We start from the raw sequence: 22,429 nt of genomic DNA, 5'->3' as shown, positions 1-22,429 counted from the left end.
CACGACTAGGATGCCTACATTTCCCATCAAAACTTGAGGGAAGCTGACTAGTGTCCAACCTGTGTCAGGCGTCACTTGTGGTCCCGCTCTCACTCTCTGCTGCTGCCAACATTCCATGCCTCATGGACTGCCCTCGGTCCTCGCCAGGCCAGTTTGGGGGCGGGGATGTTTTTTATTTGGTTAATTTACACAGTCAGGTCCCCCCCCCCCGTATACCACAGAGGAGTCCCCCTTGAATGTGTCTTATCTGTGGGTGGGCCTGCTATGCTGCTTCCATGATTTGGTGCAAGCAAGCGACGTAGTGACAGGCAAGGGAAATAAAATGCTATGGGCTGTTTTTAGCTTCTTTCTTATTTGGCCCTTACATTCAGCCCTAGATGTAAGCTGCCAGGAAGGGGGGGGCGTTGAACGGGGCTTGCTGTAGGACAGCCCCCCTCCCCTTGAGGCAGTGGGCTTCTTCTGCTTGCTTCCCTCCAGCCCGCCAACAGACTAGGAAAGGGCGTGCAGCTGCCCCCTCTCTCCTGCAGTGTGCAGGCTCTGCCCTCCGTCTACTTTGGGGGTGCGCCCTCCCCTCTGTGGGGTGATTGGGGGCTCTTGTGTTTTCCTGTTTAGCAGGGGGGGCCCTCCTTTTAGTCATTGATCCCATTGGATTATTTTGATGATTGGCTTGGGGGGTGGCAGCTGCTTAACTATAGAGGGGACAAACCAGCCCCCCCCCCCAACAAATGGCAAAACGGGAATAATTTAGAAATTCCACACCACAAATCTCCCTCCCCTGGCTTCCCTAAACTTGAGATTTAGTGGTCATGGCTGATTATCTAATATGAAATAGTATTTTAATGACATATTTATATCGATGGAGACGAAAGCCAGCTCCCAATATTGTGTCACTCCATAGCAAAATGAAGAGGGAGACTGTGGGGTGGGACTTGATTTCTCAGTAGCTGAGCTCAGCAGGGAGGGGAACAGATCAAGCGATTACCTCAGAATATACCTCTTTGTTGCCTTCTTCATAAGGACATGGTTTCCATTCCTTTTTGTAGGGAAAAGGAGAGTACTACACGTGGGAGCTCAGCTGTTGGGAAGGCACAGTCAGCCTTCCACCCTGGACAGTGGGTATCCCAGCTCTTCGTGGCAGGCACACACTCTGTCTCTCTCTGGGTAGACTGCGCAGAAGAATACAGAGTGCTCCCCAGAGGTTCCTACAGCATAACAGTTCTCACTTTATACAAGTTTTGCTCTGCATGTGAGCAATTAATTCCCCAGAGAATGTGATGAATCGGTAGAATGATGCTGGCTAGTTTGATTTGGAGCCACCAAGGTTCATCAGCTTGCATGTTTATTATGAATTTTTCTTCTTGCCTTCCATTTCTCAGCCAGTGGGTAGACACTGAAGAGCCATGCAAATGCTGCAAATGGGATGTTACAGAAACCAATTGTGATGTGGTTTGTGGAGAGTGGCTGTTTGCGTGCGTGCGTGTGTTTTACAGGCTGTTTGGGAATGGAAATGGTGTGGCTGGTTGTTGGGAAGTGGAGCCTCTGGGCTACCATAAGAGGGACCTATCATGTTTGCATGACTTCCAGATGTTGCTTTTACTTTTTCAAGTGAGGCTGATGGGACATTTCGTGTTAATGCAGACCAGTTGGCAAAGACACTTGGCTTGGTTCGCAAGTTGTAATCCATTTGCTGGGCCTTTGCTGCTTAGACTAATGAATCCACAGGGGAGCTCTACTTTTTGTGTGGATCTGGATGTTTAGCTCTTGCAGTGCATCAGAGCTGGGATGTAAACAGCCAAACCTCAGGAGAGCTGAAGATGCAGATCCTGTCAGGAGTGGGACCAGAATTGAGATGAAACTCCGGGTAGATCCACAGGGGAGTCGCTCCAGAGGCTGAATTGATCGCAGGCCAAGATCTAATGTGCAGACCAAAGTGGAGGGAATCAAATGGTGGGCAGATGAGAAAACTGGCAGATTAGAGAGGAAGCCAGAGGAAAAGTAAGTAGCCTGATGGGCAAAGGTCTCTAGAATCAGACTTGGGAACTATTCAAGAAGTCTAAGACTGCTGTTGCCAAGAGAAGACACAGCCCTTGCCTGGGACTGTTTATGGTTATGCCAAATCAGAAAGAACCAAGAACTGCATCGTATGGCGGAGTGCGAGCCAAGTTGGAGCTTGGGGGAAGACCTTTCGCCTTAGCTGCAGAAGTCTAGGGTGACAGTGGTTGTCAGCGCTTCCAGTCTCAGATAGACCTGCCTTTCCGACCTATATGACCTCTTTACTTAGAGATCCCGTGGCCTATAGTCGTGCCATTCTTGTGCCTGCGATGGATTGGAGCCAGCAGATACGCACTTCTTCCATTTTTGCCAGAAGTTCTGGCCCTCTTTCTGTCTCTCTGTGTAAAGGCTCATCAAGTTGCAGCTGACTTAGGTCAACCCTGTGGAGTTTTCAAGCAAGAGATGCTCAGAAGTGGTTTGTCATTGACCAGGGTTGAAAACTCTTATGGGGTTGACCTAAGTCAGCTGCATTGCAACCCTGGTCTTCCTTGCTGGTCTCCCATCCAAGTGCTAACCATGGCCAAACTCATTTAGCTTCCGAGAGCAGACAAAACCAGGCTAGACTGAGCCATCCCTCCCTCTCTCTACTACTTTTCTATTTTCTGTACGTTCTTCCTGTCATTTTCAGTCTTGAGTAGCTCCCCACAAAAAGATGATGGCATGCAGGCTAGAAAGGTGCTCCTTCAGGTCCCTGCAGGACCATAAGACAAATGTGTTTTTGTCTTTTAAAAAAAAAAAAAACCCTGCCCTTGTTTAGAAAGCTTTAATGCAGTGGGAAGATACGTAATGCTTTAGAGGCCATTGATCTGAGCGAGAGCCAGCCTCCAAGGTAATAGGCACAACCTCAAAAGCATCAGAGAGAAAATCGGGCCTTTTAAGTCCTGCAAAAAACAAGGCAGTTCTGATGCTCTGAGTTTCAGAAAAGATGCTGATGACCCTCATGGGCAGAGGCCAGTGTCTCCCCATGGTCTGATTAGCCCGCAGGCTGATGAGGTTGGTAATCCCATCTCCCTACACGCACACCCCACAGTTTACAAAGGACAGGATTTCTGTTGTTCAGGTTCAGGATCTGATTAACATGCTGGAAAAGTGATAGCTTCCAGGAAGGACTGGAACTGGGTGACCTGGAACTGGGTGACTAGAACATGTACAGCTTGCATTCCTGTAGAGTCAGCGGGAGAATGCAGCTCATTGTGTGGGGGTATCTGTTCCAGTTTGTGCCATCCCTTCATTTTTCCTCTGATGGGTTCCCCCCTCCCCGAGCTTTTCTTCCCATTCCTATGTTGTAACTTCTTTCACGGTAGAGTGCAGGGCCTTTTTTCTGGGAAAAGAGGTGGAGGAACTCAGTGGGTTGCCAGCACAGGGGGCAACTCCTGGCAGGAAGTGGTGCCCCCGGTACCACATGTGTGCGCAGAAACTATGTGCACGCTCCCAGGACCGCACAATGATGTCACTTTGGGTCAGCTGGAACAAGGGGGGAGTTTTTTAAAGTTAAAATCACCCTTGGCAAAAATGGTCACATGGCCGGTAGCCCCGCCCCCTGATCTCCAGACAGAGGGGGGTTGAGATTGCCCTCCGCGCCAAGCGGCATGGAGGGCAATCTCAACTCCCCTATGTCTGGAGATCAGGAGACGGAGTCACCGGCCATGTGACCATTTTCAAGAGGTGCTGGAACTCTGTTCCACCACGTTCCAGCTGAAAAAAAGCCCTGGTAGAGTTTAATGTGCCTGGAGTTTCTGCCTCTTCTAGCCATTGAGCGTTTCTTCAACTAAGTTGTATACTGACTGTATTACGCACGGTAGGTCATGCCTATTTGCTAAGACAGCTAACTGAAACCTCCATTTATAGAAGCAATGAGAGGCCAGGTAGCTGGGGTGAGACAACAGGGAATGGCCATTGTCTCAATGACTGGCTAGCTGCTGTTGTAAATGTAACACTGGACTAGATGGATTTTTTAAAAAACTTTTAATTAAACTTTAATACATACAAACTTAATAATTTTAAAGATCAACACAAATATAACAATAAATTCAAGGTATGATAGGAAAAGGATACAATATATAACAATACAACATAACGAGTTTCTCTCCATTATATTAGGCTAAGAAAACAAGAAACAAGCAAAGTGAAAATTTAACAATGTAGTAATATCTCATGGAGAATATGATTGTTACAGTAATTTGGTTCAGTTATATTGGTTGCCATTTTCTCAATTAGAGGAGACCATTTTTCAGAAACGTTGGAACAAGGTTTGCGATTCTCTGTTGCTGTCAAGGTGTCTGAGATTTTTTTCCAGTGCCAAATATCCCCATAGCTTGTTATGCCACTTAGTTAGAGACGGTGGCTTAGGCTCTTCCCGTTCAGAAGCTTTTGCTATCTTGGCTGCAGAGAGGAGGCTAGCTTGGTGGATTTTCGGTATTTCTGAATCATGCCAAAGATTTAACAGAACAGTTATTAGATTATTTGGAACTTCGTAACCTGTGATAATTTGTATCCGACTAAAAATTTGATGCCAAAATTTCCTAATCACTGGGCAAGACCACCAGCAGTGAAGAAAGGCCCCTTGTATTTCACAAAGCTTCCAACAAAGTGATGAAATATTAGGATTTACTATTCATCTAAAAAGAATTCTGTAAGATTGAGCTTGGATATTTAGAGATTTGGAGGTGTAAGTTTCCAAGCAGCATATCTTTTTCCATTGACATAGATCCAGAGGTTAGCCATGTTAATCTGTAATTGCAAAATAGTAAAGAGTCCAGTAGCACCTTTCAGACTAACCAACTTTATTGTAGCATAAGCTTTTGAGAGCCACAGCTCTCTTCGTCAGATGCATCGTCAGCTTTCGAGAACCACAGCTCTCTTTGTCAGATGCATTGTCAGCTTTTGAGAACTACAGCTCTCTTTGTCAGATGTATCGTCAGCTTTCAAGAACCACAGCTCTTCATCAGATGCAGAGCTGTGGTTCTCGAAAGCTGACGATGCATCTGATGAAGGTTGCTGTGGTTGGTTGTTGTGGGTTTTCCGGGCTGTATTGCTGTGGTCTTGGCATTGTAGTTCCTACAATGCCAAGACCACGGCAATACAGCCCGGAAAACCCACAACAACCATCGTTCTCCGGCCGTGAAAGCCTTCGACAATACATTGCTGTGGTTCTCGAAAGTTTTTGCTACAATAAAGTTGGTTAGTCCTAAAGGTACTACTGGACTCTTTACTATATTTCCATTGAGACTCTGATAATTCAGCTTTACAATCCTTTTGCCAAGATTGTTGATATTTTAGTATATTCTTGTTAGCAATTGAAATTAAAATTGTTTATAGTTTCAGGATTATCCTTTTGTGTTGATTAGACTCTGAGTTTAAAAGAAGTTCAAAATCTGTGAGGGATCTAGATGAGAGTCCCTGTTGAATGCATGCCTGATCTGGAGCTATTCAAACCAGACCAGATGGATTTTCATCTGATTCTCCAGAGCATGTGCCTCTGTTATGGTTCCAAGATTTGGGGGCAGGTGTACATAAATACTTACGTGACTTTTATATTTAAAAAGAGCATCTGTATGTGGGGGTGATTTTGGGGTTGAATTAAATACCTCCATCAGGCAGATTGGAAAGGTACTGCCCCATCTCAAGTATGCATGAAGGCACTTGCGTTTTTTAAAAAGCTGTTACAGCTTTACTGTGGTGCTTGGAGGAATCCCTACAGCGGATACCTTAACCAGAAGGATGATCATAAAGGCCTGAAGGAACTCTGTGTAGCACAGAGGCTTGCCTTGTTTCTGCATCAGCAGGAATCCAGCAGGGGAGTGGTTTCTTGCGCCTGTGACATGGATAAAGCTCACATCTGAGAAGAGGTATGGGGGGCTGCTTCCTCCTGTTATCCCCACTCTGCCATGAAGCTCGCTGGGTGACCTGGGGCCAGTTTCTCTCTCTCTTTTTCAGCCTAACTTCTACCCCAGAGGGTTGTTGTGAGGATAAAAAGAAAAGGGAAGAATCATCTATGCTGCCCTGAGCTTCTTGGAGGAGAGGCAGGACAAAAATGCAGTGGCTGGATAGTAGTGCCTTTACTCTCCGCATATATTATACACATAGTACAGGTGGGGAGCATAGGTTGAGAAGAGAGCGGCTTGTCTAATGAGTTCAGGGCAGAGGCGAAATTTGAACCCAGGACTTCATTTCGTCATCATTCTGTATCACAGCTGCTTCAAAACTCACCTCTGTTACAAACTTGCTAAGTGTTCTTAGCAAACTTTCTTTCACTCATCTTCAGCCCTTATGGTGATAAGTGACCCACTGTATGTGACTGTTGTCCTGCTGTAGTTCTTACGGTGTGCACAAAGCACTTTGAACACTACAAGTAGTATATAAATGCAAACTAAGAGGAGCATGATTGCAAGGATGACACAGGCAGCCCTCAACCCTCTAGCATTTGTAGGAAAGGGTAACTTAGAGCAGATGGTGAATTCTTTCTTTGCCGTTGCTTCCCAGCTGTATGTCTCCTCTGAGAGCCGCTTCAACACTTTGGCTGAGCTGGTCCACCACCACTCGACGGTTGCTGATGGGCTGATCACCACTCTCCACTATCCGGCCCCCAAGCGGAACAAGCCAACCATCTACGGCGTCTCCCCAAACTATGACAAGTGGGAAATTGAGCGAACCGACATCACCATGAAGCATAAGCTGGGAGGGGGTCAGTATGGGGAGGTCTACGAAGGAGTCTGGAAGAAGTATAACCTGACGGTGGCTGTGAAGACCTTGAAGGTAGGCTCCAAAACCCCACTCTTAAGTCCCTGTCCTTCTGGTTGGATGCAGCTGCCCTTTCAAAGTATCCAGTGTTTGGTGGCAATTTTGTGTGAGCCTTACAACCCCTAGGGAAACTTTTTTTAAACATATATTTCTTCAGTACCAGACGCTAGAAATGGCTTAGCTGCCTCAGTCTTCCGCAGCTGTAGTGGGACTAGTAGCAACAAGATGGGATAAAGGCGTATAAAATGGTGGTGGGGAGAACTTTGTATATCAACCTTAACCTCCTTAGAGGAAGAGTAGTATAAAAACCATGGAAGAGTTAAAGGCCTAATCCTTCTGTTTTGTAGAGGGAGGGCTGTTCATATCCTCAAGCAAAAGTCTTTTGTGTGTGAGAGAGATTGAGAGTAGTTGACAGGGAACAGTGGAGATGAGAAGCAGTAACAGATGAGATCTTTTTCAAGGAAGTTTGGAATGAATTGTCAGGGAAATGTATATAATGTTCTGTTCAGCTATAAAGAAAACCACTTTTTCTGTGCCCAGGGAAAGAGAAGATACTTTGCTTGCGGTAGCTGATATTTGTTAAAAATGCACGTGTGTATACACACACAAACCCTGGACTGTGAAACTGATGCTCCATAGTATTGATGGATTGTGTTGTGGCTTCTAGAAGGATCGTAATGCATGTGTTGTGCCCTGAAGTCTAATCTTCCTCGTTTTACGTTCTTGTTGCTTTCATGTTTAATTTTGCTCAAAGATTTCCAAGACGCCTTTCTTTTTTTAACCTACGGAGAGACTGACACCTAGTGTTAACGATGCTGATTATAATGCATTAGAGGTGGAGAATTTTTCCCTTTTCGTGCTTCTCAAGCAGAGCAAATCTGTGACTGCAGTATGGAATTGGCTAAGAAACATGGGGTGACTGGAGGCTGGCTTTTGGTGCAAAAAATGAGGGTGTCCAGTTGGTAGTTTATTCTTTCATCAGGACAGACAAAAGGAAGTATTTCTTCATACAAGGTGGAATTGAATTTTTGTCATGGGATGTGAGGATGAACAGGAGGGGCTTTGATGAGGGATAAGACCGGTCCGTGTAGGTGCCTGCTGGCTCCTCATCGCAGCCTACCACTGAATTCCAGCTGCTGGAAGAAGCAGCAGCAGCAGAAGAGTGCTGTTCCCTTTTTTCCCTGCTCATGAGCTAGGACCAGATCTGCTGTTCGTCAGAAACAGACACGGCACTAAATGAACGTTTGCTCTGATCCGACATGGCTCTCCTTACGCTCTGAAGCTCTCTGTAATTGGCCTCTGCTGTAGATTCCTGCTACTTTTTACCATGTTAACTCCTCTTCTAAGCCTTGTCTAGATTATATACCTACCACCTTCCCAGACCAAGTGAGTGCCTCTAACAAAAAGGCAGATGAAAGCCCACCTACGATAAATACTTAGGCTTTCACATTGTTTTCTCCTTTTCTCTTCATTGCTGCTCCTCTGAGGGAATTACAGAATTTTCTGCTGCAGAGGCCTTCGACCTTTCCAGGCCAGAGATACACTTTTAAAACCCCAACTGGACATCTGAGAGCCTCTTCTAATTTTTATGCACTGTCACACTTCAGAATCACCAAAACATGACAGAAACTGGGGTGGGATTGGTCAAATGAGTGGGTAGGGCTAGGTCAACTGGAGTAGGCCTTCAGGAGTAGGGAGCGCATTAAGTCCCTGGCCCTGCTAGATCCCAGAGCACCTCTCTTTAATTTCTCCCAAATAATCAGGTGATTGCCGTTCAGTTTGATGAGGAGATTTACAGTGTTACATTTGGGTACAACACACAAGTCCATTTTGTTGGGTGTGAGAGAAAGAGAAGAGGCCTACTCTGTACGGATACTTGGTCATGGCCTGGGGGAAGATCCCATGCTTTGCATGCAGGAGATACCAGGGAATTGCCTATTCATGCACATGGAGTGCAGTCTCTCCTCACATCACCACCCATAATGTTGCTAGTTTTATGTAAGAACCACTGCAGGGAGTGCCCGACTTCGGCTAAGGAGAGCTTGGTTTGAAATCTCTCTTAGCCATAAAACTCCCTGGATTGACCCCCCCTGACCTGTCACATTCTCTCACTCTAAACCTCCCTTGCAGGGTGATTGTGAGAATGAAATTACTATGTAGGTAGGTAGGTAGGTAGGTAGGTAGGTATTTCATAGAATCATAGGGTTGGAAGGGTCCTCCAGGGTCATTTAGTCCAACCCCCTGCACAGTGCTGGAAATTCACAACTGCCTGCCCCCGTGACCCCTCCTCCATGCCCAGAAGATGGCAAAACACCGTCAAGATCCCTAGCCAAACTGGCCTGGGGAAAATTGCTTCCTGACTCCAAAGTGGTGACCAGCCTTACCCTGGGCATGTAAGAAGGCACCATGAGAACTAAGCACTGATGTCACCCTTCCTGCCCTCCCTCTCGTGATCTGCCCGGTTCACAGAATCAGCATTGCTGTCAGATGGACATCTAGCCTCTGCTTAAAAGCCTCCGAAGAAGGAGAGCCCACCACTCTTTCTTTGGAGGCTAGACGTCCATCTGACAGCAACGCTGATTCTGTGAACCTAGGGTTCTTATTATGCTGCCTCATCCGAGTCCTGCTCAAGGCAGCTTACAATTCAAACCATGTCACAATATTAAAAGCCATTGGACATGAGCAGTGTGAAAACTTATCCATAAAAGACAAGAAGGCCATTAAGGAGCTAATAAGATGAACCCTCTAATTAAAAGCCTGGGCAAAACGATGTGTTTGGGCCTGGCCCCTAAAAGAAAGTGAAGCAGGGGCCAAGCGAGCCTCCAGGGGGAGGGCATTCCCAAGGCAAGGTGCCACCGTCGAAAATGCCCTGTCTCTAGTTGCCACCTGCCTCAACCTCCGAAGGCAGGGGCACAGGGAGCAAAGCTTAAGAGGCAGGCCTTAACTGGACATTATCCCTCCTGGGGCTAGTCCAAGCTCCTTGAAAAAAGGGTAGGATGAAGTTGCAATAAATGGTGAGATCACAAAGCAATCTTGTGGTACCTTATAGACTAACAAATCTTTTATAGCGAAAGCTTATTCTTTGACAGAGAATAAGTCACAAGATTCTTGTGGTGTTTGTGCTTCAGCAGACTAACAACAACAACATTCTATTTGTATACTGCCCTTCAGGACAACTTAACGCACGCTCAGAGTGGTTTACATAGTGTGTTATTATTATCCTCATGACAATCACCCTGTGAGGTGAGTGGAGCTGAGAGAGTTCCGAGAAGCTGTGACTGCTGGCTTCAAGCGGAGGAGTAAGGAATCAAACCCGGCTCTCCGGATTAAAGTCCTGCCTCTCTTGACCACTACACCAAACTGGCTCTCAGCTGCCCCCCCTGAAATGTGATGAAACCATTTAACTGATTTTTTCAGTCTCTGCTGGCTCTGTCATTCTGCTTTTCCCTCTTGATTCTCTTTCCCCAGCATTCTTTAAAAGATCTTTGCAGTCTGCCCAGCCCCTCTTAAGAGCATGTGCCACTTACAGACCAAGGCTCCACTCACCGTAACGACAAAGCTAGGCATTTACATCGGTCCGAGTTAGTGTTAGAATGGCCTGATTGAGCCAGCACCTTGCAGCTTCGGAGTGGTCAGGAAGAGGTGCACCTCGGGGTAAGGGTCCCCCCTCACCCTCCATAACTGTGGCGCCCTCCCCCATCCCAAGGGCGTCCAGATGCTGGATCCGTTTTGATGGATTCCAGGGCAGAGCCTTCATGCTTTTCATGAGCCAGAAGCAGGTATTTTGACACGCTTCACCGCCAGTTTCAAAACGCCAGATAAATACTTAATGAAGGATGGCTGGGAGCGAGGGCAAAAATAACGCCAAGCAGGGCTCTCCGTGGGGGGATGCGCTCTGAGCGGTGCGAAGAAAAGGAGCAAGTACGAAACTATGAATGCTAAAAACACACTTGAAAGCAGCTTTCTAATCCACCTTCCTTAAGTCCATCAATGAAGCCTTTGACGGGCAGGATTATGACTCTCTTCAAAGTGTGGGGAATTTTTTTTTTTACCTCCCCTTTAAATACCCTCAAATCTATATTTAGAGACCAGCAGGGGGAGACAGTCTCTCATCTGTCTCTTCAGGGAAACTCTGGAGAACTGTAATTGGCCTGCCAGTAAAGTGTTTGCAAACCACTTTGGACATCCCTTGCCTCTGACCCTCCTAGGGAAGAAAAATCAACACATTAAAATAATAATAGGAAGAAGGCCGTCTCACTGGTTCTTACGGACTTCGCTCTTGAGGAATGATTTGTACTGCTGTCTTATTTATTATCCTGTTTCAAAGTAGTTGCAAGCAACTTCAGAACCGGCTTGACAAAGTAGTTTCCGCAGAGAGGAAAATGAAGGCCAGGATGCCCCCATTTGGTGCTTCTCTAACGCTAAGCTCTGCGTGCCATTAAGCCAGACTTCCATTAGAGTCCTGCGTTTGCAGAGAGAAGAATGGAGAACGTTATTGAAATATCTGAAGAGCCTGAAACAGCAGGAGTCAAGGGAGCATTCTGCAAATCTTCCTCCGTATTGTTGAGGACAGTCTCCAATTAGACCCAAACTTTACAAGCTGCTGTTCTATGACCTTGCAGAGCCCCCAGTGTCTGAGCTTGCATTCTACATATTCTATGTATGCCCACAACTGTTTTAAACCACTAGCCTACAAACCAATACTTGGCTGGCAATTTTGGTTCAGTATCAGCATTTCCCTTTCTCTCTGTACCCCTTACAATGGGTGCATCTCTGCTCTGCCCAGGCTCCTGGTTATACTTTCTAAGCTTTTTCACACACGCACACCCTTTACTTTATTCCTCTGAACCACCTTCTCTTCCCATTCTCCTGCCAGAGACCTGTTTCCCTCAAGCTGCCTCCTTCTCTAGCCTCTGCCACCCCCATTTCCCAGACCCCCAATGCTTCTGTTCCCCTTCTTCCCTGCTTTAACTCCCATCAAGAATCGAATAAACTTAGCCAATGGTAGCCAACTATTCTAGGGCATTATTCCTCCGCTAAGGCCAGTGTGCCCGTTCTAAAGACCTTGTGGCCATTACGAGGATCATCTCTGTGCCTGGAGGTCCCTGCTGGGAACTAAATATCCAGGTGTGTGCATGCTCAATGCAGATTGGGGCCATGGCATGTAGAGAGAAGGGGCTTCAGCCTTCCCTGCCCCCTCCCCCAATTTTTCCTACCTGAAACAGCCCCAGGGAGCCATGATTTACCCCTCTGTGGGGAAACTTAAAGTGCAATGATAGCTGAAGGTAGGTTTCCCCAGTTGGGAAAATAGCGGCTTCTTTGGGCTTTTTCAGGGGTTGGGGAAATAGGGGGGGGGCACACCGTAGTCCTGCTCTGAATTGGGCTTGCACCCGGGAATGAAGCTGTTTTGTTTTGAGATGATGCTTGCGTGCAGGCCCCGTCTCAGAAGAGCCAGTCCTTTGACCCTGTGTGTGAGGGGATGAGATACTAATTTGCAGGGCACCTTTTCAGAAACTCGGGATGCCTCTTCCAGTACGGCACCTGGCACCTTCGAGTTTAAAAAAATGAGCTGCCTAATAGGGATCATCTTTTTTTAACTGAAGAAAAGGGTTTTTTTTAACCAATTTGATTAATCAACTAAATATTGTAGCTCCGGTTTCTCAGTGCTGCGAGTAGATGATCTTTCGTCTTGGTGACATTTTGCTGCCCCAGCGACTTTTTCTTCCACAGAAGGGAACCCAGGAACAAAAGGCTTCCTTGTCTGTAGAGGGACGGCCTTCCTCTGCCCTTCTTTGAAATGACCTCTTGGTCATCCAGCCTGAGTTTATTTTGGACCGTCTGCCCCACTGAGCAGGAACTGCCCTTTTCCTCAGCTGGCACCGTGCCAAGCAGCAATGGCTTTCAGTAAATAGCATCGTAGTGTGGTTTCTGTCAGTAGAAAAGAAGAGGCCATGGGGCGGGGAAGCAGCAGCACGTTCTTTGTCCAACAAATTGGAGTGCACTCTTGGGCTGAGACTAGGGCCAGAGTTCTCCAGCAGTCTTTTGTGAGCCTCTCTTCAGAGTCAAAGTGCTTATCACAGTGAGGATCTGCGAACTGGATGTGTAATTTCACTGCAAAAAGCAACAGCCACGGGTGGGGTGTGTGGAGACAGGCCGATCTGGATTGAGGCTGCAGGACTACAGAATGGGGGTTTCATTCTTTGTCCTCTGTGCCATTTCCCTGGTTGAAACTGACCCCTGCTTTCGCACAGTGAGTTACTTCAGGATAATACGTGCTTTGTTTGAACCTTCAAGGACAAAATGAGGCAGAAATGAGCTCAGAGCTCAGATCTCCTGGTGAGAACTGGTGTTCAACTTCAATCACATCCTTTGCTAAGGATATTCTTTGCAGATTCCACAGGTCCTTGGAGAACCGCAGGGACCTTATAAATGACTTAGGAGTCAGTAAGCGAGTGTGAGTGTTTATACCCTGGAATTCCCTGGCTCCGTGATGTGGCACCTGCTTTGCATGCAGAGTGTCCCAAGTTCAATTCCCAGCACTTCCAGTTAAAAATGGATCCAGCAGTAGGTGATGTGGGACACCTTGGCCTGAGACCTTGGAGACCACTGTTGGTCAGAAGAGACAAGATTGACCTTGATATATCAAGGATCAGACTTAGTGTATTATGTGTTCCTTGGTGATACACAGGGCTTTTTTTCAGCAGGAACGCTGTGGAACGGCATTCCGGAACCTCTTGAAAATGGTCACATGGCTGGTGGCCCCGCCCCCTGATCTCCAGACAGAGGGGAGTTGAGATTGCCCTCCGCGCCGCTCGGCAGCATAGGCTGTTCCAGGATAACAACCACCTCTGAAGAATGCGAGGGGCAAGCAAAAGTCTGTACAGTTCAGCAGCTTGTTTCCAACAACAGATATCCAAAGGCCCCTGGGAGACTCACAAGTGTGGCATGCTGGTGATGGCCCCCCCCTCTTGTTTTTAGTCAGTGTCTCATAATCAGAGAGGATCCTGTAAGGTCATGGTTACCAGGTGGAAGAGCCCTGAATATCAGGCCAGCTCTATTCATATGCAAGATGTCTTGTTTGATAGAACCCCTTATTCAGGTATAAAATAGTAAAGAGGCCAGTAGCGCCTTTAAGACTAACCAACTTTCCCCCCAGACCAATGGGAAAAAATTTGGTCTTCTAATATAAGAGATTCTCGCATAATAAACAACAGAATTCAAGCTTATAAAATTATCCACAGATGTTATTTGACACCAAAGAGACTCTCATTATTTTCACAAACTCAGTCACCTTATTGTTGGAAAAGATGTAATTTGATAGGTTCTTTCGATCATTGCTGGTGGAATTGTCCCCTAGTTAAAAACTATTGGATAGAGATTTTAGAGAATATAAAAGAAATAACAGGTTATGAAATACCCTTTGATATTAAGCTAATTTCTCTAAATCAATGGGACAACATGGATATCCCAAGCATTAGGAAAGAATTAATTAATGATCTCCTAATGGCCGGAAAATCCCTTTTGGCAGCTAACTGGAAGTCCCCCAAGATCCCATCTATCGACAGTTGGTTTTCCAGAGTCTGGGATTATTATATCCAGGAGAAGGTTTATGATTCTATTTATATATCTCAGCATTTTCCAAAAGAAACTGATTTTGTGACAAAAGGGCTCCCTTTCTTTGACTACTTATTAACCAATGATATACACCCTCCAAAGCATTTATTGTTTGTCTCATGGCGTTTCTGAGCAATATGTTAGGTTCCATACAAACTGTAAAGAACCTCCTTCTCTGCTTAGGTATATTGCAATTCTCTAAGCAAATCTTCTTTTTCCTTTGTTAATATTATATTTGAAAACTGGTAGTATATTATAAGCTATCTGTTTTTTCTTGTATTATAGTTGACTTTAATATTGTGTAATTTGTTTTCCTGTTTACGCATTGTATGTTGTTTTTTAAAGTTAATAAAAAGTTTATTTAAAAAAAAAGACTAACCAACTTTATTGAGGCAGAAGCTTTCAAGAACCACAGCTCTCTTCATCAGATGCACCTTGATATATCATCTGACAAAGAGAGCTGTTGTTCTCGAAAGCTCATGCTACAATAAAGTTGGTTAGTCTTAAAGGTGCTACTGGACTTTTTACTGTTTTGCAACTACAGACTAATACGGCTAGCTCCTCTGGATCTTATTCAGGTATGAATCATATCAGGATAGCTCAGGGAGCACCTTCAGCCACATGAAGATACACATACGTATTGTGTGCTTATTAAGACCCTGCTCCAAGTTGCCACGGCAGCAAGAGCTAGACTGGTGAACATGACAACCACAGCTGTTTCAGTGGTGACCCTATACTCTGGAACACCATCTCTGCAAAGATTCACCAGGCCCTGTGAACATGAAAAGGCATTTGGAACCTGGAGAGCTGGTCGTTTAAAATTATTTATTTATGGCATTTATACCCCATCTTTCTTCCCAACAGGAACACAAAATGGTGAACAACATTCTCCCCTTCTCTATTTTATTCTAACAACCCTGTGAGAGGGGTGTGTGACTGGCCAAAGGTCACTCAGCAAGCTTCCATTTAAAAAAAAAATTGACCTACACAGCATGGTTGCTTTAGGGTGGGGTCTGCATGTGGAGGCTACCAAGATTGGACAGCTTTAATTTCCTGTGATTCCTTTTCTAATCCATGTGCAGACACTGCTCCCCCCTGCCGAAGACAGTGTCCTTGCTGACTGTTTTCTTTCCTTCTCTCCCCCTTTTGCAGGAGGACACCATGGAGGTGGAAGAATTCTTGAAAGAGGCGGCAGTAATGAAGGAGATCAAGCATCCGAACTTGGTGCAATTACTGGGTAAGTGACAGAAATACCAAGCAAGGCGACTTGAACTAAAGCCCCGCACTGCGATAGGGATGTTAAGAAGCAGATAAGCTGCTTACCATACCGAGGCATCACATAGAGACGTCCCAGTACTCTGGCAGGAGCCAGCAATTTATGAAAAGTAGAGCAAGGCTTTTAATGAGCCCCCTTTAAACTTGTATTTAATATGTCAGAGACCTAAAGCTTAGACATCTTTTACTAGTTTCTGGGGAAACTGTTTCCTTCTCTGCCCTCCCTCACTCTTTGCAACACAGTTGTAAATGCTTCCTGTTAACAGCAGAAATTGAAGACCAAAAGCACATCATTATAAGCACATCGGGGTAAGAGCTTTTCTGCCTCTTTCATTGTCCCACAGGGGTGTGCACCCGGGAGCCTCCGTTCTACATCATAACTGAATTCATGACCTATGGGAACCTGCTGGATTACCTGCGTGACTGCAACAGGCAGGAGGTCAATGCCGTGGTGCTCCTGTACATGGCAACCCAGATCTCCTCTGCCATGGAGTACCTGGAGAAGAAGAATTTCATCCACAGGTAAGGGGGAGAGAATGGAGCACCTGCCCCTTCCTCCCCCACACACGCTTAGCAGCCCATTAATAATGTTTTAGCAGACGGAGCCTTGCAGCTTTGCATTGTGACGTGCCGCCTCGCAGAACGCGCAGGCACTCCTTGGGGACCTGCATCTTGCTTGGAGGCTGTTTTTTCTGCCGAGGCCACTTTTCGCATGAGCAAAGCTGCTATTTGGCAAGTTCTTGCTTTTCAGCTGCCCCTTGGAAACCAAGCTAGAGGCTGTACTGCAGCCATGCACAGTCCTAGCTCCCACAGTCCCTATAACGCTTCAGAGCGTCAGGGGGATGGGGAGAGAGAAGAAGGGAGCGCTGGGATCCTTCCGTTAGCGGATGTATCTCACCTGAAATCCTGCCGTTAGCAGCTTCCCCTCTCCCTCCACGGAAATGTGATCCTAGCAGCCCATTTTAAACTCATAGAAACAGGCAAAGAGCACCAGAAGGAAAACAACAGCTGGAGAACTGGACATTTCAGAGAAAACTGACTGACAGGGGAGAGACCCTGCATTCCTTCCCCTTTTAAAAAGGGTTTTTATTTTAAGGAAAAGATTAAAATCCCATTAAGGGGAAAAAAAGGAAAAACAAAAAATTGTATAAGAAGAAAGGAAAAAAAGAAAAGTAAAAGAAAATACATACACACACACACACACACACATGTTGAACCATTTTTAGTTTTCTCTACAACACATACAACACCATTACAAACAATATACTTGTAGTCTTACTAATATAAGTACTTAACCTTTTCTATATATCCCCTCTTTTGTTTAAATTTTCCCAAATTTATTTTCTTGTAAGTCAGATCTACAAATCATCAGTTCATTTTGTTGTTTCTTGCAGGAAGCCAATAAGGGGTTTCCAATTCATAATAAATGTAGATCGTGTTTTATCTCTAATCTTAGCCATCTCAGCTAACTCCATCATTTTCACAATCCAGTCATCTATTGAAGGCAGTACTGTACTTTTCCATCTTTGTGCATATAAAGGCCTTGCCACCGTTGGCATATATAAAAATAAAGTTATTTCCCCACAGTTTGTCCATTAGTCCCAACAAAAAGGCTTCCGGTTTAAATTGTATGTTATTCTTCAGAATTTTCTGTATTACCATATGGATTTGTGACCAAATTTTTTTTGCTTTATGACTGGCCCACCAAAGGTGATAAAATGTCCCTTCATGTTATTCATATTTCCAACATTTATTTGAAATACCTTTGGCCGTTTTAACTAGTTTATCTGGGAACGTATACTACCAATACGTCATTTTATAAAAATTTTCTTTGAGTGTGTGGAACTCAAAGTAAATTTGAGCCCCTTTACCCACATATTCTCCCACTGATCCATTTGTATGTTATACCCAAAATTTTTAGCCCATTTATCTTTTAACATATTCTTACTCTGGATCAAATTTCAATAAAAGTTTGTGCATTTTACAAATAACATGGTCACCATTTGTACATAGTTCTTTATCAAATTCTGTCTTTTCTTGTTCAGAGCCCCACAGTTTATCTAGTTTAAATCTTTCTAGTAACTGTGCATAGAAAAACCTTTTGTTATTAAGTGTTGCGTTGTCTTCAATTTGCAATCTCCTTGAGATAAATCTATTAAATCTCCATAAGTCAACCACTTCTGTTTGGTTATCATTTCACGCAGGGCTTCTTTTTCTGGGAAAAGAGGTGGCGGAACTCAGTGGGTTGCCCTTGGAGAAAATGGTCACATGGCTGGTGGCCCCACCCCTGATCTCCAGACAGAGGGGAGTTGAGATTGCCCTCTACACCACTGAGCGGCGCGTAGGGCAATCTCAACTCCCCTCTGTCTGGAGATCAGGGGGCGGGGCCACCGGCCATGTGAACATTTTCAAGAGGTTCCGGAACGCCGTTCCACCGCGTTCCTGCTGGAAAAAAGCCCTGATTTCACGCCTATAAAACGCTTCCTGTGCTGGAATCCAAAGCAGTGTCTTCTGACACAGTCTCGGATTATATTTGTTCCATAGTCTCAAGATGGCTCGCCTGATATAATGATTTTGAAAGTCCTCGTTGACCTTTACTTCATCATACCATAGATAATCATGGCATCCAAATCTCCGGTCATGTCCTTCCAAAGCCAGAAGCCTATCATTTCTCAACATTTCTCCTTCATTTTGGAGGTTGGACGAAATGACCCTAGAGATCCCTTCCAACCTTATGATTCTGTGATTCATCCACATTAGACAAGAGGCAGCAAAGTAAAGTTTCAAATCTGATAGACCCAGTCCACCCCTCTCCTTCGCATCTTGTAATATTTTATATTTGACTCTTGTTTTTTTCGCTTGCCATATAAATTTTGAAATATCCGTTTGCCATTGTTTAAATGGAACCTCTGATGTTAGAACAGGTATCGTTTGAAACAGAAACATCGTTCTAGGTAAAACATTCATCTTAATCACAGATCATCTCCCCAACAGAGACAGTTGTAACCTGTCCCATCTTATATTCTTTTTAATTTCTTTCCATGTTTTATTATAATTATTTTGGAATAACTATTCCATTCTTCCTCTTCTTTACTGCACACATTGGGCTCACATTGCATGGGGCTGCAGTGTAACAAGTAGTTTGGCTCTTGAGCATAATACTTAAGAATACATCATATCCAAACCTTGCAACCAGTTTACACACATTACACACATTTACACACATTACACACATCCATGTTTTGCTTCTGCCCCTCTTCATAGAATCATAGAGTTGGAAGGGGCCATACAGACCATCTATTCCAACCCCCTGCCCAGTGCAGGATCAGCCTAAAGCATCTCAGACAAGTATTCATCCAGCCTCTTCTTGAAAACTGCCAGTGAGGGGGAGCTCACCGCCTCCCTAGGCAGCTGATTCCACTTTTGAACTACTCTGACTGTGAAAAAGTTTTTCCTAATATCCAGCCGGTACCTTTGTGCATATAATTTAAGCCCATTGCTTCGTGTCCTACCCACTGCTGACAACTGGAACAGCTCCTTGCCCTCCTCCAAATGACAGCCTTTCAAATATTTAAAGAGAGCAATCATGTCCCCCCTCAACCTCCTCTTCTCCAAACTAAACATTCCCAAGGCCCTCAGCCTTTCCTCGTAGGGCTTAGTCTCCAGACCCCTGATCATCCTCATCGCTCTCCTCTGCACCCTCTCGATTTTGTCCACATCCTTTTTAAAGTGAGGCCTCCAGAACTGCACACAATACTCCAGGTGCAGCCTGACCAAGGCAGTATAGAGAGGGGCTATGACCTCCTGCGATTTCAACGCTATGGCCCCTTTGATACAACCCAAGATAGAATTAGCCTTTTTTGCCACCGTATCACAGTGACTGCTCATATTCAGTTTACAGTCCACTCTTACCCCAAGATCCCTTTCGCATATACTACTGCCCAGAAATGTATCCCCCATCCAGTATTTGTGCTTCCCATTTTTGTCGCCCAGATGTAATACTGTGCACTTGTCTTTGTTGAATTGCATCCTATTCACAGCTGCCCACTTCTCCAGAGTATTCAGGTCTTGTTGAATTTTAATTCTATCTTCTTGGGTGTTTGCTATCGCTCCCAATTTGGTATCATCAGCAAATTTAATGAGCAGCCCTTCCACTCCTTCATCCAGATCATTGATAAAAATATTGAAAAGTACCGGGCCCAAAACCGAGCCCTGCTGGACACCTCCCTCCAATCTGATGAAATGCCGTTGACCACCACTCTTTGAGTGCGGTCCTCTAACCAGTTCCCTATCCACCGAACTGTCCTATAGTCCACTCCACAGTCTTCCAGTTTGCCCATCAGAATGTCGTGGGGGACCTTATCAAAAGCTTTACTGAAATCCAGATAAATCACGTCAACAGAGTTCCCCCGATCCAGTAAGCTGGTCACTCGATCAAAGAAGGAAACCAGGTTGGTCTGGCAAGATCTGTTAGGAACAAAACCAGGCTGACTTCCCCGGATCACTGAGCAGTCTTCAGATGCTTACAGATCCCTTTAAAATCTGTTCTAATATCTTCCCAGCAACAGAAGTCAGACTGATGGTTGTTGTGGGTTTTCCGGGCTGTATTGCCGTGGTCTTGGCATTGTAGTTCCTGACGTTTCGCCAGCAGCTCTGGCTGGCATCTTCAGAGGTGTAGCACCAAAAGATCTCTGTCTTTTGGTGCTACACCTCTGAAGATGCCAGCCACAGCTGCTGGCGAAACGTCAAGAACTACAATGCCAATGAATACCTGTGGTTTTGGAGCTGTGGGAAAAAGACACCATCGCGAGACCTGCTGTGGGAAGACGGGAGACAGGAAGTGCGTAACAACAATAGAGTGGCTGGAGGGAAGCGGCCCTTGCCGACGGACAGGAAGTAGGGAATCGCCATTTTTGAAAAGGGAAGGGTCGCGGCTTCAGCGGAAGAGGAAGTAGGCCATCTTGGATTACAATAACATAGAGAAACCATAGAGAAAAGACGCCCGACATTTTGGATACAAAAAATTAATTTTGGCAAAGATTGGGACATTTGAAAAAAAGGAAAACGTTTAAACATACGCCACGGAGCTAAGGAAGAGAGCAGATTCGTGGGAGCGAGCTAAAGCAAGCCCCACGATGTCGAAAAAAGAGTGGCAATCGGCAATAGAAAATTTGGACAAAAAGCTTATAGACATGATGAAAGAACTTAAGGACACGAAATTGGAGCTTATTAAAGAGGTCAAAGAAGTTACACAGACAGTAAAGTCGGAGCTGTCAGAAGTGAAAAAAGGCGTGGAAACGATTAGTAGTGAATTACAAGGAACGCAGCAGAGAGTTAAAACAGTAGAAGACGCGATGGAGAATTTAATAGAAACGCAACAAACAGAGATGAGACTGGTGAAGGGGAGGATGTCAGTTGCAGAAACTAAACACATGGAGAAGCAGCTTCGTTTTCGTGGTCTGCCAGAAGTGGAAGGGAAGTCAGCGCAAGAACAGATGACTGAGGTGTTGGCTGATTACCTGGGGAAGGAGGAGGAGGAAATTGTGGCTATCCTAGATGTGGCGTACCGTGTGAACTCGAGAATTGCAACCCAGAGGAAACTACCAAGGGATGTGATTGTGCAGTTTACAACTAGAAACATGAAAGAGAGGATTGTGACAAAACAATTTCAAGATCCATTGGAGATTGATGGCAAGACGATTATCATAATGAAGGAACTGCCCAGATCAGTGTTACTGGACAGGAAAAAATATAGAGTGCTAATTCAAACTTTGAAGGACATGAATATCAGATACAGATGGGAGTTACCGGAAGGAGTGTCCTTTGAGTTTGGAGGGGCAAAAAAACGCATCAGATCTGAGCGGGAGATGGAGAGATTTATCAAGGACAATGAAAAAGACTTACCAACAAAACCATGAATATGGAGTGTAATGTATTATCTTGGAATGTAAATGGACTAAACTCACCGAATAAGAGGAAAAATATTTTTCATTGGCTACTAAAACAAAAATGTGATATTGTTTGTTTGCAGGAGACCCATATTAGAAAACAGGATGTAAAATATTTAAAATCTGGAAAATTGGGCAAAGAATTTGTAGCGGCCTCTAACAAGAAAAAAAGAGGAGTGGTGTTGTACATAAAAGAGGAGCTGCAGCCAAAATTTGTTATGAGAGATGTGGAAGCTAGATTTGTAGCGGTGGAATGTAATTGGAATTTAAAGAGAGTGTTGGTAGTCGGACTTTATGCACCTAACGGTGCAAAGGAAAGCTTCTTTGAGGATTTAAGGAAGCATTTAGACGATCTTGTATATGACCAGATAATTCTTGCTGGAGATTTTAATGGAGTGACAGATTTGGAACTAGATAAAAAGACTACAACAGCACAAAAGAAAAGAGGACTATTGCCAAAGCTTTTTTTTGAGTTGATTCAACAAGAGACTCTCGAAGATGTATGGAGGAGAGAATATCCTAAAACCAAACAGTTTACTTTTTATTCTGCAAGGCATCTTACATTATCAAGAATTGATATGATCTGGGCCTCAAAGGACTTAGCGTTATGGACTAAGGAGGTAGAAATAATGCCGATGGTAGGCTCAGATCACAATCCAATTATGTGGAAATTTGGAAAAAGGAGAAAAAGGAAAGCCTGGAGAATAAATGAGGACTTGCTACAGGAAAGTGAAAATATGGAAATATTGAGAAGAGAGACAAAGTTTTTTATACAATATAACGTGAATAAAGAAGTACCA

The 22,429-nt window shown here is 44.9% G+C and overlaps 1 protein-coding gene across 2 annotated transcripts in view; it reads left to right on the top strand.

Moving 5' to 3' along the window:
* ABL1 (ABL proto-oncogene 1, non-receptor tyrosine kinase) overlaps positions 1–22,429 on the top strand; it is a 194,332-nt gene that overhangs the window by 151,130 nt on the left and 20,773 nt on the right. For both annotated transcript variants that reach the window (XM_054997578.1, XM_054997579.1), the window contains exons 4-6: positions 6,535–6,807; positions 15,559–15,643; positions 16,026–16,203. In XM_054997578.1, coding sequence (XP_054853553.1) covers positions 6,535–6,807; positions 15,559–15,643; positions 16,026–16,203 — 536 coding nt within the window. The remainder of the gene's footprint in view (positions 1–6,534; positions 6,808–15,558; positions 15,644–16,025; positions 16,204–22,429) is intronic.

The sequence above is a fragment of the Eublepharis macularius genome, chromosome 14, assembly GCF_028583425.1.
Source record: "Eublepharis macularius isolate TG4126 chromosome 14, MPM_Emac_v1.0, whole genome shotgun sequence".
In the NCBI taxonomy this organism is placed as follows: domain Eukaryota; kingdom Metazoa; phylum Chordata; class Lepidosauria; order Squamata; family Eublepharidae; genus Eublepharis; species Eublepharis macularius.
Note: the sequence above shows the minus strand (reverse complement) of the source record. Positions and strands in the feature narration are given on the sequence as shown.